At 50.7% G+C, this 19,417-nt stretch overlaps 1 protein-coding gene across 1 annotated transcript; it reads left to right on the forward strand.

Moving 5' to 3' along the window:
- The first annotated feature begins 6,419 nt into the window (after positions 1 to 6,419).
- Positions 6,420 to 7,940, forward strand: LOC125757414 (uncharacterized). The gene has a single exon (XM_049412999.1). It carries the CDS (start codon positions 6,420 to 6,422, stop codon positions 7,938 to 7,940), a length of 1,521 nt encoding a protein of 506 aa, XP_049268956.1.
- The last annotated feature ends 11,477 nt before the right edge of the window (positions 7,941 to 19,417 follow it).

The raw sequence follows: 19,417 nt of genomic DNA on the forward strand, positions 1-19,417 counted from the left end.
AGTATGCCAGCACGAAAAAACTTCTTAGCTTGGGCATCTACAATACCGTTGCAGTGCTTATTGAGGCTCACAAAATTGCACAGCAGGCCCGTTTATCTCGCACAGAAACGGGCAGGCAAATATTACACAATCTGGGGTTGGACGCGCTCATGGAATCGGCGAGAAGAACTCAATTGCACCAGGCTGTTAGTGAAGCCCTAATTCAAATAACATGTTAGCAGGTCGTCATGAGGAAAGACAGTCTGCCAGAGCTAGGGCCCTGCAGGGCAAGTATCAGAACGACAAAACGGCAGTGTATGTAGATGCAGCAAAACAAACAGCTATACAGTGAGTGCAGTGACTGGAGAGAGGCGAATCTTAAACACTGCTTCTGTTATTGTCCCATCCGCTCTGTAGGCGGAATAAACTGCCATCGCGCCGGCCATCACGAGCACTTCCGTTCGGACGGTCATAAGCGACTCTAAACGAGCAATAACAAATTTCGCTAAACGAAGCGTAGCCGTACCTGCGGCAGCTGGGATCCTTGAAAAAGACCGGGTCGACGCAACCGTCGAGCTTGTGGGGGTCCCTGCCCATGCGGGGAACCCGGAGAATGAGGAAGCGCATCGTATACCCCGAGGTGGGATGAACTTGTCAAAACTCCTGACCGGGAGAAACAGTTGGACGTTGTTTCCTGGGCCGAAACAATTGCCTCCCGCGTGGAGCCACCCTGAGGCGACAGACTGGTTTTTAGTGAAATGATGGTTGATAACACCACCTCCTATAAACAGCAATTTTATTTCTTCTGAAGTGCCCTACAATGTGCGCAAATACATTGACGCCAGTTTGCACCTTCATTTAGGGAAATACCAGCGAGTGAGACTTGCTGCCTTCGAGAATAGGAATGTACCGATGCTGATGTTGCGCCGTGCAGTTGTTTTTCGCTTTTTGTTCTTGCATTGTGCGAAATGAAGAATGGTTGGCTTAAAGCTCGCATGTGCGAAACTGACCCATAAAACAGTTTTATTCTGCTTAAGCCTCACGTATGGTTCACTTGGAGCAGATGCACGAATTCGGGCGCTGTGCTGTAGGTCTTACCAGGTGTCAACGCGATCGACATTTGCTCCAAGTGCGTGGACGCGTGGCGAGCGCTTAAGTACATGCAGCGAACCATGCAATGTCATCACTTGCTATCCATCACTTCGCCGTCTGCACAGTACATAAATTTTAGTGATAGCAACGTTTAGCGCAAACACTACCTCGCGAACGACTTGCTCCTCGACCCTACCCGCTGCCCTCACTGTCGTCAGCTATTCATCGCCAGTATGTTTGGCCCGTGCATGCGTAGTGTCACACACAGTATGGCCAACAATAGAGTGCAATCAAGTGGATAATTCGAGGCAATAGCGAAATTTATTTCTATGAAATCTGTGCATCTCTCAAGCATCTTGCGTAAATGTCGAAAGTGTGCTGTAGGACACCATCAACGATTTTCATTTACATACATTGACCTAGGGAAGTCGCCGGAGTTGGGCATTAACGAATTCGCAACTATTCGTATTCATATTCATACAATATAGAGAATATATGTCCAAAACAGATCGGCCACTCCCTTACACTGGTAATCCTTATCTATGGTTTAATTTCATGGTGTTTTGCGCAGGGCACAGATGATTACATGAAAAAAAAATCGTACAGGTAAGAAGAAAAAGTGCTGTACTTCCTGGGTAACGTTTCTTCCACCTCTACCGTAGTTTTGTTTTTCCGAAGAAAGAGCCTTGCTTGCCCTGAGGCAAATAGCGCCTATGAAGCTTATAAAGCAGCTCGTCCAAACTTCCGCCCTTGTTCCCTATGCCTTCTGCTTCTACCCTTGATTCGCAGGAGCGATGTCCGCCACGAATGGTCGTACTTCAACGGCTCACACTGCCAGTCGTGGGATTTTCCTCTGGGCGCCTGCCCCTCCCTGACAGACGCCGACGGCGGAGAGGCGTTCGCCAGCTGGAACGAGTGCTCCCAGTACTGTGGCGGTGGAGCTCGCGACCAGAATGACCGCCACTTGCAGCGCCGCTGTATGCCACCAGTCAGGGAACCCTGCACCGCCAAGCAACTCCGGTAGGGTTACCTTGCGCTGATGTTCGCCGCCCCTGCCAAAGCGAGTTCAAGGACATTAAGTAGTTGCCAGACGGTTCTTGTTACTGACCAACATATAAGGGGAGCGAAATATCAATATTGCCAAGGGAGAAACGTAAAAACCCCTTATGCCTTCGCTATAAGATATAAGATACCTATAGCGCACCGAAGGGACAGGAACACAAAGATACAACGTGGACGCAGCGCTAAGTTCCAACAAATGATTTATTTACGAAGCAGTCACATGAAAAATATAGGAAAAAGCAAGCAACGCACGCAGGCGCTTAAGTGCGAGAGTATTATTATTATTTTAGGGGCGTAGCTCCTCTTAGTCTAACCTTGTCACGTCTCCGTTGTCCGGCGTCAACGGCAGTATCTCTGTCCGGCGTAAACGGCAGATGGCGCTGTCTCATAGAAGTACATACAAACTGCAGTTCAGGGACGATATTCTAGATGGCGCTGTACACAATCCGAGTCTAGAGTCACTGGAAAATCAGAGTACCGCAAAGGTAGGCTGCACGCGGGCAACATTGGGTGGCGGCGGCCATGTCCCTTCCAGACCGTCCGGCGCGTTGCTGGCGTGTGTTGAGAAGTGACCGATCTTTTAGCCTCAGCTCCGTGTTACGCTCGGCAGAACGGCATTATATGTCTGTGTTTCTTCACGTGGATATTAGAAGTGATTTCGAGTCATCGACAGGTATGGATCGACTGCGCGGTTAGCGGTGTAACTAATGAAACGTACAGCGAATGTTGCCATGTGCGCGCGAACTCTCTTCATGGCTTCATCGGTCTCTTTTCGTGTCACGCCCGGGCGTGTTCGCTAGGTCTGGATCTTTAAACATCGTTGCATTAGCGCAGTGACATCGTGCGAGATGCCATTTACTTCGACATTTGATGAATCTTGACTGTTTGCGCTAGCTTTGCAGTCGGTGTTCAGGTTCACTGCACTCGAGAACGTTATCGAACAACATCGAGAACATTCAACATCGCGTCCTTCGACTGATCGCTGACGCATAGCTTGCTTGCGCACCGTGCTTGCTGTTCAACTGGTTGATATGTGTAATAGAAGTTGTGCGTGTACGGTAATTGGAAGTTGTGCGCGACGTCTTGATTCGGCACGCCAGCAGCCGAACGCACGGGCGAATCGGCGTGCGGTAGGTAAGGTGCATCTTATCTTACGATACGTAGAAAATAGGCCATCAAAAATGATTGACATCACTACTTAATTGTTTCATTTCCTATTTCTTGTCTCCTCAATATTCCCAACGTTGCAATGAATTTGCAAATATTTTGCTGTTTCCGACAAAACATTTCTTTTTTTGGCGTTGCCAGCGCGTAAACTGCTGGGGTTCGGTTTCTGCACTGCTACACTTTTTTTTCATCATGCACTCTTATTAAAACTTCCTCGGCACGGTGCTTTATGTTCTTTTGATCAGAAATAGCACATCCCGGAATTTTTAAAGCGCATGCTACTGCAACACAGTATGTATATAGACCTAGGGCTCGCATAAAATCGACTCCCTCAATGCGTGGGATCTGCTTTTTTTTTTCTGTAACATTTCTCACCAACTATACAGTATTTTAAGGGTACGCTCGGTGCAATGCAGCATTGGCGGCATTTTTTGCAACAAATTTAAAAATACGCTTGATAACATTGCCTTACACCAAGTTTATCAACGGAGTTCCACGCTTCTGTTTTGTGCAATGCCAAATATCATGCCACAATTGCCTTCGAGGTATACCAGTAAACAGTTGTTATTTTATTAAATCTTCGATTTCACTCTCGTGCGTGGCACGCTTATAACTCGGATAGCATGCGTAATCTGTTCAACAGATCGAGATATAAACGGCCGAGCAAATAGAAAGGTATGTGTAGTTTGCAATATCGCTGACCACAGCGAACCGAAAAGGTGAAATATCCTGTCGCGCAAGTTCTTTTCCAGCAAAATTAATGTAGTTCACTGCAGGAAGGAGTGTTATTCGAGGGGGGCGAATTCGTTCAGGCCAACTATGCAGCCACGTAGAATGACGCTCTTTGACATTAATCTTTCCCACACGGCAAACGAGATTCCCTGAGTAGCTCACCAGTAACGTTCGATTGATGGTGAGCTACTCTCTTCTGGCATCTGCATGCAGTGGCGTAGCCAGGGGGTGGCACACCGAGCCGTGCCCCCCCCCCCAAAAAAAAAAAAAAATGTCTCCTTACGCCCCTGTCTGCATGACGCGTTTAAAAAAGCGACGAAGTACTTCTGGGGACCGCGGTACAGCTAAATGTCCGGCCACGCTCTGCATTGAACGCGCCTGCACCCAAAGCGCTTGGAAGGGGTATGGCGGCGAGAGGTCACGTGATGCGAATAAGCCAATCGCGGCGGCGGCGGCGCGCGGAAAACAGATGCGATACTCTGAAATTTTTCCAGTGACTCTATCCGAGTCGTCATCACCATTTCTCGTCTCATTTCCTAGGTGGCGTTGGTCCAGTAGAATTGTATGCAATATGGCGCTTGTGTGAATCAACACTAGATGGCGCCGAATTTGTAGCGGCGCTAAGCGGCGCGAAACCATTTCACCGCCCCGTTTTAAAGGGGACGCTCATAGCATCCTCTCCGATTGGCTGCTGCGCGGGGATGCGCGGGGAGCGAGCGCCTCTCTCATTCTCCTGGATCGTCGCCGTATGTGTCAGATCGTTGGTGGAGCATGGACGATGCGCAGCGGCGGGCGCTCGCTTGACGGCAGCCAGGCAGATGCCGTGACGGTGCGCGCCAAGGACGCCGCTGCGAAACGGGCTCAACGAGAAGCCGATCCCGAGACCATGATTGCTACAGGAGCTTCGCCCACGCTCTTCATCATTCACCCGTGGATATGCTGTAATTTTTTAAAATATCATGACACATGTGAAAGACATGTAGCCAACGATAACATGAGAGTTCAAAAATATATTTACAAGATTACCAGGCCATGTCGACACAGTCATACTCCTCCAGGTCACCCTTCCTATCACTTTTAAAAAATGAAATTCCTTTCTTCTCAGCTCGATTGACGGCGCGCTCGCGCACATGTCCTCCAAGCTCGCGATCTTCGCCGCCTCGATGATTTCCTGTGTTGTCTGCGCTGTGCTTCGCCTTATGACACTGCACCGTGAATGCATAGGGACGCACCCGCAGTCATGGCCGAAATCATCGAGGCGGCGAAGATCGCGAGTTTGGGGGACATGTGCGCGAGCGCGCCGTCAGTCGAGCTGAGAAGAAAGGAATTTAATGTTTTTAAAAGTGATAGAAAGGGCGACCTGAGGAGGATGGTTGCGTCCACATGGCCTAGTAATCTTGTAAATATTTTTTGTACTCTCATATTATCGTTGGCTACACGTCTTTCAAATGTGTCGTAATATATAAAAATAGTCATAATAATAATCTCGTACTTATGCTCCTGCGTGCGTTGCTTGCTTTTTCCCATATGTTCAAGTGACTGCTTCGTAAGTAAATAATTTTTGGAAGTTAGCGCTGCGCCCACGTTGTATCGTTGTGTTCCTGTCCCTTCGGTGCGCTATAGGTGTTAAAATGGATTACCAACATGCCCAAGCTCGCGTTTTTTCAAGCTATAAGACTCGAAGGCATAACAAACGCTTTTTTTTTTCAAAAATTATTGCGGGGTTGTCACGCCTCATGGTTGCCTCTTAGCCTACGCATTGTCAACGAGGAACCTGTCTTTCGGGGACGCACTGTCACTGGAACTGAGCGTGCCTAAAGCAAAAGGAGCGAGAAAGAAGGAGCGGTACGCATCTCCGTACCTGACTTCCGTAACTTGCTAAAATACTATTAGATGTGAAGTATCTCTTGCACGGGGGTATGCTACGCGGCGTGGTAATCCGCACGTGGCGTAGTAGTCGCACTCACACTACGCATGCGCAACTCTCCTCCTTCCCTCTATCCAACAGCTGCGCGTTACTCTCTCCACTTCTCTACCAGCACCTGCTTGCGCTTCTCCTGCGTTCTCGCTTCTGTTCTCACGGCGCATACGCTACTCTTCTCCTCTAGTGTCCTCTCCTTCAAGTGGTAGAGCGATGCGCGCGTTCAGTCCAGCACTTGCCTCGGTTGGCTCCTCTTAAATGCGGGCGCGTACATGCCGAAAATCTCTCCTGCGCAGCGCTGCGATGAGGGCGAGCGCATGCGCGTCCCCTCCCCCTCTCTCTCCTCTCCTACGCTGCCTCTCTTTCGCGCGCCTGTGATCGGACGCGCCCTTTTTCGCTCCGCAATTTAATGCCATCCGTCGCTCGGCGCCTCCGCGCGCAGCCCTTCTAAGGGCTACCACGACACATGGGACCCGTCTTGAGACAGCGGCCCCGCCCCGCTGGCGCTGCAGCGCAGCCTCGCGCGGTCTCCGACCCCTCTACAACAGGGGATACATCAGCACAGCAAGCAGGCACCCCCCCTTCGGCGACCTTCGCGTCGTTGACTAACACGGCGCTCCGACAACAAAGCCACGAGCCCGCAACCCCTGCACAACCAAACAAGCCCATACATGAGAGAGAGTCTTCCCAAACAAGTACCTCCTCTCCTGCAGCAACTGAGGAAACGGATGCGTCCACTGCCTCGTCTTCCTCTTGGGAGCACGCCACGCCTCCCTCCTCTCCTGCCACCCCCGTGGCCTCAAGCGAAGCTGGCTCGTCCCGCTCGTTCACCGCATCTCCTTCTCTCTCGTCTCTCTCGGCTGCCGTAACAGCGGCGCCCGTTCTCCCTGCCGCGGCCGTAACTGGGCCAAACACGCCCGCTGCAACTTCCGCTCCCCAGGGCTTCGAGCAACCTACCACCTCGTCACGTCCCTTCCTGAGTCAACGATGCGACCAGGCCACTCCTATGCCGTGCCCAAACACTTCCGGGCACACCATCATCTTCCGCCCTGTCGGGAAGAAAACACACTTCCTCGCTCTTTCGAGGGACAACATTGCGAGCTTCCTCTCCGGATTCCCCGCTACGCGGCGAGTTCGTGTCAACTACCGGCGCAACCTCGTCGCCGTCGATACACACCAAGCTTCTGACCCCACCTCCCTACTACAGGTGGCCGTCATCTGCGATGTCAAGGTCAGAAGCAAGATTCTCACCCCGAACACATGCGTCGGATTGGTCTTCGGAGTTGATCCTCGCTTCGACGCCGAAGCAATTTCGGCCAACATCTGCTCATCAGTCCCAGTGACTTCTTGCGTGAGACGAGGCAAATGCCTTACCATCACTTTCGAGGGCACCACGGTCCCCAAGGAAATTTTCCTGTATAAACAAAGGCGCCTCGTTCGTCCTCGCCTCCCCAGGCCTCTCCAATGCACCCGATGCGGCCGCTACGGACACGCCACGGCCACCTGCTCGCTTGACGAGCGCTGTCTTCGCTGCGGTGCCAGCCACGCCGCAGAACCCTGTACAGCAGAACAACCACGTTGCATCAATTGCAACGGCAACCACGCCTCAACAGACCCGCGCTGCTCTTCCTGGCAGCTTCAGCGCAAGGCCGCCGTCATCCTCGCCTCATCCGATGGCTCCGTGACTCGCCGCCAAGCTCTGGAGCGCGCCGGGAACGTTGTACGCAACAAGCAGGGCACTTCGGTTGTAACCAAGGGCCGTTCCTTCCGCGATGCCCTTACCGGCGGCTGTGCCTCTACCACCACCGAACCTACGCCCTCTACAACGAGTGCGCCGGCTCCTCAGGCCGACCCCAAGGACGTTGTGCTGGCCGCGCTCGCCGCAGCCATTCGTGCAGTCCTGCCCTTCGTTCCCGACGACTCACCTGTTCGTGCGTTGTGCGCCGCGGCTCTCGCCGCGCATGATGTCATCGCGCCCACGGGATAACTCTCCGACAGGCGCAATCATCGAGGATTACGCACTTACCTTGTGAGTGCTGATCACCTCTGCTTACTCTTTTTTTTTTTTCCCTGCAAGTGCTCTTTAAGCAAGCGCTATACGCGCCTAACCCTACGCTCCTCACGGACCGTTTACTCAACTCCCTTCGGCGTTGAACTCTCTTCTGTCCGCTGGTTTCGCACAAGATGTTTATTTACATCCTTTCTCCTTGCCGGCCTCCTTCCCGCTCTTTCCTCTCCCCTTCATCGCGGGAGCAGAGTGCCACCCCCTAATATTTGTGTGTATATTTATATATATGCATCTATTTTATTTTATTATTATTTTTTTTTATCCCTCCCTTCTCTCTTACTCTTTCTTTCATTCCCACTCCCTTCCCCTGTGCACTACTGCTGAGGTGTCCTCATCTAGAGAGACAGTTGCGGGGTGCACTTTTATCTTCATATCCCAAATTTTATAAGAACCACTTCCCCCCCCCCCCGACCGCGTTCCCCGCACGCCCTGTGAGTAATAACGGCCAGGCCAGAGGAAACACACGACGCGCGTAGTGTTCCTCTTCGCGTTTCACGACGCGAGGTCGGTATACCATGCCCAGCGAATGCCAACAGAACGCGATCGTGCAAGTGCTCCGGCTTCGCATCGCCTCATGGTCCCCTTTAGCGGGAGATGGTGTAATTTTTTAGGCTTGATTTTTCTTCGGCTGCTCCCGACGACTTTTCCTTCAAGGTCACGTTCGCATGAGACATAAGGCTTTCGTTAATAAGAGTAGCCAATGGTACAGATGGTATGCAGTGGTCAGCATGCGATGTGCTGAACACGCGCGAAGGACAAGACGTAATTAATAATGACTGCGCTTTAACACCGGCGTCGCTCAATACGTCAAGGCGTGCCGAGATTTCAATTTTCGCAAGCCACTGCTAAAGTCAGCGCGATTGCTGCTAAACCCATGGCTTAAAGTCTCCCTTCATTGGACGGCGGGCCCTCAGAGGGCGGCGACCTATATACATACATACACACATATATACAGCCCCTCCTTAAGGAATGGAAGGGGGGGCCGGGCCCCTCCGAGCCCCACCCCCCCACACCCCTGGCTTTAAGCCCTGGTTGAAGCTCTCAGCATCTCTTACAACAGGTGGTGATGGATTGCTTGAGGCTTTTTTGACGTCAATGTCCCTTGATAAATGAATCACTGGTTACATCACCCGCGGTATGTGGAAACTAAATGCACTTTTTGCCATCTCAGCGTCCGGACGATGCTTCTTCAGGGTGTGGGAGGAGGGAGGCTCGCCGAGTTGTTTTATTTTTTTATTTTATTTTTCGTCTCCATGGCGACTGGGTTTTGCAGGCCAGAACTGTTGCGCATGTTGTCGCTCGGCGCAAGGCTGCCTTTCTGTATCGGAAAGTTCCGCAATGTTGTCGACAATTACAATGAGCAGTTTGCCTGCGCAGGGCGAAAAGCCGCATACATTCTGGAGCTTGCATGGCACAAGAGACTAAAGAGATTAAGCCGTCATTTCACGCGCATATGACACTTTATGGCGTGGACGCTCACCGCTACTGCTGCCCCGTCCGTGTTTGTTTGTTTTGCTGAGTACATGTTGGCCTATTAAAGATTTTTTTGTTTAATTTACGCCTTGTGCCATCGTGTAGACTAAAACAGCAGAGAAGCTGTTTTACTCTACACTGTGCCATATAGTCGTCGTGATCGTCGGCGTAGTAATTAATAGTAGTAGGCGGCACGCAGGTCACGTGACCAGGGGTGGGTGGGGAGTGAATAAAGAACCAAATAATAGGAATTGATGATGATGTCGATTTTTTCGTGCGGTAGTCATCAGCATCACAATCACCACAGCTTCACGGTCCTACAGTTTTCACGGCGTGGAACTGGCTGAATATTTTTTACCGTCACAAGAATATGGCATTATAATTAATATATTATACAACCAACATTATAATGGGAGTGCATAGTCATTGTCCTATTATCGTCGGCAACTCGTTCCTGTAGTCGTTGCTGTAGTAATAATCATGCCGTCGTGATGCTCTGTCTTCATACAAGATGTGTGTAGTTTGCGTGATGTCAGCCGTATTGACTTTCCTAATACCAACCCTGTTTAATGTTGACTGAGTGATCACTACTGTTCCATGCCGAGGTAACTTAGAGGATTAAAAGAATTGAAAGACGCTTTATCTCCGTCTTTAAGTCTGCAACGCGAAAGCGTTATCGGGCCTCCAGGGGCGTAGCCAGAAATTTTTTTCGGGGGGGGTTCAACCATACTTTATGTATGTTCGTGCGTGCGTTTGTATGTGTGCGTGCCTATATACGCAAGCAAAACTGAAAAATTTCGGGGGGGGGGGGGTTTGAACCCCCCAACCCCCCTTCCCTTGGCTACGCCCCTGCGGGCCTCCTTTGCGCCGCGTTCTCATTCGCTTGCTATCTATGCCTTGCTTCTTGGTGGACAACTTAGCCGTGCTGTGAGAACCAGTGTTACGGAGTTGCCACTCCGGAATCATTGCACATTTTCGTGACCCCGGAATGGAATGGGAATGGAACGAGGACAACGCTTGCATGAATGGAATGGGAATGGAATTAGGCGCATTGTGCACGGAATGGAATGGGAATGGAATTACGTCTTTTTCCGAAAATAGAGCACGTTTTCATCTACGCACTGTTTTTCAAACTTCAAACATTAGTAAGACAGAGCCTCGAATTTAACAATAAAGCAGTATTTTTAAAATCGCTTGGATGATTACAAGCACGCTACATTTATAAGCAACGCGCCTGCTCTGTTCTTCGCGTAACCGCGGGTCTATGCCGTTGGTATCCGTCGTGCGGAACTACGCACCGTGCATAAAATGAAAATAAATATTTTTTTTTGCACCTTGCACTGCTTGCGACCTTTATTGCAGCATTCAAAAACCACGAGGACACCTAAGCACTTTTTATGATGTAGTGACTGCCAAAGAACTAGCGACCATTTGCCGGACGTGTTGTTGTTGTTGAAACGTTTGTTTGAGCCGATGAAAATAAAATAAAGGTGCGTGGCCTCTTCTAAGTTCAGGAAGCTGCGAGCGACTGTTGCTGCTCCAGCCCGGTAGATCAGGCGTGTCTGAGTCTCGAGCTGAGAGCTGGTCAGCCCGCACTCCCACTGCTTCGGGGTGGGATCTATTATCCCTGCGCGTTGGTTCCCATTGATACCCCCATACGAAAGTCGCGAATACTCTATGCACAGCCTCATCTTTATCTCATGAGCAGTTTAGTACCTGGCGCACATAAATAACCTCTGCGACAAGGACGACATTGCATACCTGCGCACAGGTGAACACAGAAAGTTCTCCATGCTTGCGAGGAGCGCTTGACAAGCGTGAGTGCTGACGAGCAGTGCGGACCAGTGTTCCGTATTCGATGCAAAGGCACAAGGTGCCCGAGCGGTGCACTGTTCCAACTAATACCAGCATATCTAGCGAGTTTTGTTCCCAATTAACCAAATCTTAGTTTTCTCCATATTCAAGACCGCTCCTGACGCGTGGCAAAACTGTTTAGTCTCCTTGAACACTACTTTTGTCAGCAAAAAAAAAAAAAAGGCTATGTCGTCATTTTAGCATTAACACATTTAAGCTTCAACAATATTAAAACATCACCATTCGCCTAAACATGCTGGCCATGCAAATACTATAGGTAGCGGGAGAACTGCCCCTATGGGTATTAGTAGGGTGGTTGTAGAGAGAGAGAGTAAGAGAAGAGGAAAGGCAGGGAGGTTAACCAGACGAACGTCCGGTTTGCTACCCTGCACTGGGGATAAGGGAACGGGGAATAGAAGGAGAAAAAGAGAGAGAGAAAGAGAGCAGTGCACGTGCAAAGGGGTACAATCAGTCACTGAGGCTGGAGCTTCTCTGACCTACAAGACATCAAAGGTCTGACATTCCGTTGGGGAATCGCGGCTTTTGAGAGGGCCGTGGGCGAGCCGTTGTGATTACTGCAGCGCTGAAAACACTGGATTGAGAATCTCCAACGGTTGCAGGGCAGTTCTGGCTGTCGGAGTGTTTAGCTTATTCAAAAGCATGAATATGGTGTTCAGAAGAGAGCGAAGCATCGCAGCAATGTCCTTGTCTTTCTCGGGCAAGTCGTGGGGAACCAGCGCTGTCGTTGACTCGGTCAGTGTCTGCTGCGACCATTGGAGTCGCTGTGTCTAGTGCTGTGGCTTTGGCTGTGGCTCTGGCTGCAGCTTTGGCAGTGCTGGCCATGCTTCAGTATCCATGTGCACTGGTGCGGTTTCGTCCCCAGAAATCGACTCGGGCGTGTCTAGTCTTGGAAGCAGAGGATTAGGTGTCACCTGTGAACTGCGCTTCACAGAGTTCCTTGAACCTCTACGGCGTCGGGAGCGTCGCTTTGTAACGACAGCAACTGCTTTCCGACGAGACGAGCGGCCTCGCGCCGTCTGCTTTAGGATCTTGTTTTCGTTCTGTTTCTTGGGGCACTTGTTTGACGAAGCGTCATGGGAACCGAGGCAATTGCGGCACTTGAGGACTGTGGCATCACAGGAGTCTGCAGCGTGTGGTTCTAGTGCACGACATATGTCACCAAGCTACTATCCCTCGACCTTGGTAACGTGTTGTGCGTACTTGTGCAGTTCTTAATGCATCTGATGACATCAGCTTTATGGAGCTCGATAAAACTATCAAGATGCCTTTCCTGCGCTGAGGAATAACAGGAATGGAATTGAACTGCACGGTCATTCCCGGAGTGGGAATGAGCTAAGTTTTTTCATTCCGAGGAATTGAAAGGAATAGAATTGCGGCAAGTTCTAATTCGCCGGAATGGAATTGGAATGGAATGGAGGCGCGCATTCCGCAACACTGGAGGGAACGAGCGCATGTGCGTTTAACGGTGGCCAGTGTAAACTGTCCTAGGGCACCCGCTATAATTACCGTTGCGAAGTAACCGCTACGCGTCCGCAGGGTAATACGTGGATCTACATAGCTGCACACTTTGTTGACGTGGAAGCTGATGATGACCGCGAATTATACCTGAGCCCTTTGCCATGGGTTGGCGGCTATCAACCCCGCACTCGTTATGCAATTCACACGGTGTGACGCTCGGTGCGATTCTACGCATCTCCCACTCAGTATTACATCTGTTAACGTGACTCTACGCCCGACGTGACGAGTCTATATATAGGGTGTTTTTCCGTTGCAGTTTCAAACACTGGCGCGGCTCTGTGGCTGCCACGTAGAATGCCTGGGCTGTACTCTGGCTCGAACCCTGATTTTGCAACGAATCTGTATATGGCTCAGATCCGGGATTTCGTGCGGTCCGCGGGCAAAATGTCCACTTTCCTAGGAATACATTGTTCCCTAAAACCATGGACACGCGCGTGCCTCAGGGCAACAGCGAACAACCAATGAAGCCGTCTAATATTGTCAATTGAGAAATGTATAGTCCCAGCAATGCATTTCTGTTTATAAGTGAAGCGGTGTTTAAGGGGTCGGTGCTAGCTTGTTCTTTGTAAGCTGGCTTTCCCACATTAGTCCTTGCAGTAAAGCCTCTTCATAACTTTTAGACGTTATTAAACTGCGCAAAAAGACGAGGACACGAATAAGAGACACTGCGCTCGTGATATTCTCCGTGTTTCTTACTCGTGTCGTCATCATTTCCCGCAGTTTAATAACCTCTGAAAGCTATGAACGAACTAGCCCGCCAGAACGCCTTACTGAAGTACATCTTTTCATTAAAAAAAGCCGTGGACGCATGTCGCGAAGCGGAGAATGTGGTCTTGTATGTGGGCTTGGCGAGAAAACTTCGCATAATATACAATATGCGCCTCAATAGCGGTGTCACCGTCGATGTGTCGCGGTAGAATCTGCCCAGTGGTTGGAACTTTGATGGATACATTCACAACCGGGTCTTGCTGCCAAACTGGTCTGCTCCATGCTACTCAGTGTCGTGCGCTAAACAGCTTTGCTGGTCATCTACCTTCACAGAGTGCGATGTCTCACACCTTTTATGCTTTGCATCCGACGAGATTTTCCCTCACTGACAACGCTGCCGGCGCCGCAGTTTCTGCGACAGCGGCTTTTTAACGCTATCGGGCTGAAGTACTGCAGGGGAGTTCTCTCGCAAGTACAGCTAAATCAACACTGCATTTTTGTTGTGCGTGATACGCATGTGTTTCCTTCTTATATTGCTATTACTAGGTATCCTTACTTCGCTGTTGCTGCTCCCAAAGCTGCGAGCCGCGTCTTCCGCTGCGTCAAGGCATCGGGAGCTGTTCTCGCTCACCACCGCTGCCCGATCGGGGACAACCGCTTCCGGACAAAGGAGGACTGCGCCCAAATGTGCCTGCGCGGATCATGATCACAAGTTCCTACTTACACCTCCGTGTACATATCTCGCCCGTATTAACCGTGTCATTAAGACTTAAGACACGGTGATGCAAGTGTTTCTACGTCAGTCAACCGTTCCTAGATCACAGTATGTTATAATTAATAAATTATTCCTAATAGACTTAGCCCAACCCATATTTTGAATCGATCTTCTCTTTATTTTAGGTGGATTAACTCTTGGGATTTTAAAGGCTCCGACTTTCCACACGCGCGCGCGCGAGGACGTTGAGTTTCGTCACGTCGAGCCAGCGACGCTACGCCAGGCGCAAATCGGCCTCTGCTACAGTCGAGCCTAGGGTGCCTCGATGTGCGCGCGCCCTAGTTGAGCCGGCTCCAACGCGCCGGTGCGATCGCATCTAGAGGAGTGCGTTTGCAGTAAATGATGATGATGATGATGATTTGGGGCCATTCCCTTTGTATCGGGCGGGCAAGATTAATTTGCCCTAGCCAGCGAACACACACAAAAAAGCAAACAAACAAACAAAAAACCACACACAGCACCGTAAATAAGTCTGTACGGCTAATTCACTGCCGCTGCGTCGCTCGCCACCACCGCACCAGCCTTGCTTTGGTGGTGCGAACTGCTGCATAGTTCACTGAACCAGCCGCTTCATCGCCTGCGTGCAACACCGTGTCACTCGTGCACGCAAACCCCAGTGCCTCGGGCAGAGTAGTGCCCTCTCGCTGGCGGGGGCACAAAAACGTACAGCGTAGCACAAGGTGGGGGATGGTTTCCTCTTCCTGCTCGCACACCCGGCATAAAGCCCTCGTGTCGTCGGTAGCTTCGTCGAATCGGCGGCGGTACACAAGTGTTCGCAGTGCCCCAGCCCGCGCTTCAAACAATAGGCCACTACCCCCATTTGTGTCGTAGATGCGTTCCTTTTCTATAACACTTTTGTGCTTGCGATACTCCATCAATGTTGTCTTGGAACACATCGCCTTCCGCCCCCTTTCGTTTTCTTCTTCCCGTACTTGTTCTTGTACGGCCCGGGCCCATTGGCACTCCCTGGTTGCCGTCACGGGATTCGCGAAGAACCCGAACTTTCGGCGGAGGGTGTGCAACCGCGCAGCCCATTCAGTCCTCGTTCCGGTCAAGTGTGTGTAGCGGAACAAGCGCCGTGCCCACCTGCGGTCGTTCATGAGACGCAGGCGGCCCTCGTAGGCGATCTTGCTCCTGGCTTCTCTAGCCTCATACGACGACCACCCCACGTCTCCTTGAATGGCCTCTATGGCAACTCGCCCGTGGCAGCCCAACGCCAGTCGACCAACCTCTCGCTGCCCTCGCTCCAGCCACTGTCTAGTTCCTGACTGGAAGGTCAGCACAGCATTGGCAAACGAGAGGCATGGGACGTGCACACACTTCCACATTTCTCGGACCAGCAGGAAGCGGTTGCAGCCCCAGAGACTTCGCTTGCGCAACACGTTCGCCGCTTTGCGTGATGTCTGACGGATGTTTTCCTCGTGGATGTCTAGGACATGGCACGATGTGCTCAGTTGTACGCCGAGGTACCTGTGCTCATCTCTCCACGGAATCTGCCCACCCTCCGGCAGCGACACCACCGCAGATGTGTCCGTGCCTGCGAACACCAGCACCGCTGATTTCTTGGCGTTGAAGCGCAATCCGAGTTTGCTCAGGTGATTTGCCGAAGAACGCGCCGCGCCACCTGTCGGGAACCGACGAAACAGCCCGCGAAGCAGGTTTTCTGTACATACATGCGAGTCTGGCGCGGCCGCGCGCATACGGCACAAAATGCAGCAGGATCTGTTCGGAGCCGAGCGACGCCCGAGCTCCCGAGCGCGCCAGCAGCCGTCGGCCGCGTTGCTGACGTAACGTCGACGTTATGCTTGAGTGTAGCAGCCCCTTAAGGTTCAGTCAAAACGGAAGTTGTTGCAATTGGGCTTTAAGTCCGAGAGAGGCAGAAGCAAGAAGACATCAGCACCTAAATTACTCGCTTAGTAAGCATTGGCTGCCAAGTTGGTTGCCCTCGGTCGATATCGCCGCACTTGGAGGTGAAGGTGCGAACAATGAGACATACACAGGCACTCATTACAGACACGCAAAAAACGCTTGTGAGTATAGGTGTCATGGTCGTCATTGTCTTTTCAACCGATCTGCTCTTGCCCCGCCACGGTGGTCTAGTGGTTACGGTGCTCGACTGCTGACCCGAAGGTCGCGGGATCGAATCCCGGCCGCGGCGGCTGCATTTTCGATGGAGGCGAAAATGGAGGCGAAAAGGCCGGTGTACTTGGATTTAGGAGCACTTCAAGAAACCCCAGGTGGTCCAAATTTCCGGAGCCCTCCACTACGGCGTCTCTCATAACCATATGGTGGTTTTGGGACGTTAAACCCCAGTTATAATTGTTATTAACCGACCTGCTCTTTTATCGACCTAAAAAGGCGGTGGTGGAGACCAACACGTTTGCTTGAATGCGCGTTCTTTCGGGATATCCCTCGTCCAACAATAACATACAGTAAAACCTCGGTGATACGATCACGGCTCGTACGAATTTCAGAGTGAAACGATTTTTTCTGTGGTCCCGGCCAAGGCCCTTTAGCCTGCAATGTATTGGAGTACGGTTGTTGCGAACCGATCTGCACCCTGCGACGTTTGATACGAACGTCCGCTAGCGCACAGGTACGAACTGGAGTGCCTCGATGCGCGCCCCCCCGCGCGGGCATCAAGGCGCCCTAGTACGAACAGGTGCTGCCCGCGCTGTCGCGGAAGACGCGGCAGTCATACGCGGACGCGGGCACGCGCGCTGCGCGACCATCACCGGTGTGCCGTTGCCTCCGAGATAGTGCGTGCGAATCTTGGAGGCCTTTAGGCGCCTTCGCGTTTAGGTTACAGATGATGTTGACGTCGCGCTTTTTTTTTTCCGACGCGTTGACGCGTGCTTCTGTGGTCGAGGCAGCAGCGTCTTTGTGTGTTAACACGTGCCTGCCACGTAGAAGCAAGCCATGTCCCCGCAATCAGACGTTCTATGAAACAAGACTGAAACTTGGGCTGCGGGTCCGTCATGAAGGCCCATGAAACGTGGACGAAGACCCCAAGAGACGAAGCGGACAGTCTTGGCGAAGGAGCCTGGCCACTATCTATCGTGTGCAAAGCGCTTCTTAAGTCACTTTTGCCGCAGTACTTTGGTGTGATGCAGAAAAGCGTAGTAAGATTACGAAGGGGCTACTAGCGGTCACGGGGCACAAACATCTGGTTCATTAATTACACACGCGCGCATGCACCGTATATTTACGAGTACAAGTATGATCGTTGACGTCTAAAAACGTTACTGGCTATCATTCAGAGCTGTTCATGACGTCGCTGCGGCCCTGAGAAACACTAAATCAAAACGTATGCCAACTTTCTTTCGTCGCATACTAATTTTCCATGTTTTCTGGTGATACGAATTTCGGATCATACGAACATTTCTGGTAACCCCGCGAGATTCGTATCACCGAGGTTTTACTGTATTCCTATATTTCATGGGAACTAGTGGGCATCACCTCATTCTTGTGTGCGCGTGCGTTTACGCATATTCAGAAGAGAAGGCAAACCAAAGAGGATTTGTTGCCTTTTTCGTCGCCTTCCTCATTTAAACCCGCTTTTCATAATCCTTCAGTGCGGCGTCAAATCCCTGGATTTGATTCTCACCTCCCTTGACCTCAGCAAGGACAAAAATAAAGTTTCGTCTCTCTCTCTCTCTCGCGGCTAAACGTCTTTCAGTCGTGTGACATTAATTCAACAATGCAAAATATGGTAAAGAGAAACCTACAGAGTGTTTAAACCGAGTAGTGCTAATGCCTTTGAATGTATCAGCCTAAGATGTCCCGCTGTTTCATTTTCCTTTTTTCTTGTCTGTCAGCATTTAGCTCTGGTACTACACGGTGAAGGTTTAACGACTCTGAAGATGCTAATCATGATGATGATGTTCGAATACTGTTGCACTCTTCATCCGTTTGGACCGCTGAAGAGTCAGGTCTACTTGCAAAAAAACTCACAGGGTCTCTTATGATATCGCCTAAGACGACTCGAAAGCGAAAGCCATTTTTCTTCAGTCGATGCAATGATCCTTCCCCGCCCCCCTCCTAAAGCTATCTGCACCTAACGTGGTGCTGCACTGCCTCCAGGATCTCGGAGGCAATGCAAGCTTTCTGCACTTCACCTGGTTTTGAATTGCCTCCGTGATTGGTTGGCCGATCACAGAGGCAGTGAAAAGCGACGATGTCATCACATGACATCGTAATATCACGTCGTGTTATGTTACTCGCGATGACTTCATAGTGACGTCAGGATGCCATCACAAATTTTGGTGACCCGTGGCGTCCCGATGCCGTCATACGACCTCATGACGTCGCGATGTCGTTATCGCGTGATGATTGTTTTGCATCACTCGTGCTGACGCCGACGGTAAATTTTCACGTTTGATGAGGCGTCTAAGGCGTTCGCCTTAAAATAAAATGTTATTAATGTTAGCATCACGACATCAATTTAAAGGTGTTCATTGTCTGCTTTATTTCTGCAATTGTTCAGTTATGTAGTTTTCATTTGCACTCCAGGCAGTATGGGTCGTTGACGATTGACCTCGTCGATGGCACCTGCATCAAGAATTTCTTTGCCGCGTTTGCTTTGCCGTGCTGTACAACAGTCAAAAGGAGAGCGCGCTCTCAACTCCTGCCTCCTGTTTTTCCTCCGAGCCTTCAAAGAGCGCGCAGTGACGTCGATAGGCAGAAGAAGAAGAAGAAGACAAAGAAAAGGCGGTGTGTCCCGGTTCACAAATTCGAATGTGAGTGGTCTCGACTACATCGCCCTCAAATAATTTTTGTGCAGAAGCTCTTGGAGTCATTACAAGTAACATTTCGTGATATAATCTACCCGAAGGCACTCAAGGACACAGCAGTAATAGAATATGATGATATATTTTCAAAAAATGCTAAGTTATTGCCCATTATAAATTCAGTAATAGTCACAGATGCTTCTGTTAATGATGAGAAGGCTGAAGTGGGAATTTATTCAGCAGCACTAAACTGGTCTTTTTCCCTTAGCTTGCCCGGCTTCACGCCAATATTCCAGACAGAACTAATCGCAATTATT

Source organism: Rhipicephalus sanguineus, chromosome 2 (genome assembly GCF_013339695.2).
Source record: "Rhipicephalus sanguineus isolate Rsan-2018 chromosome 2, BIME_Rsan_1.4, whole genome shotgun sequence".
Lineage (NCBI taxonomy): Eukaryota > Metazoa > Arthropoda > Arachnida > Ixodida > Ixodidae > Rhipicephalus > Rhipicephalus sanguineus.

What these genes read in the sequence shown, in the direction of transcription:
- LOC125757414 (XM_049412999.1), top strand. Translation starts at nt 6,420, where the DNA reads ATGGGACCCGTCTTGAGACAGCGGCCCCGCCCCGCTGGCGCTGCAGCG.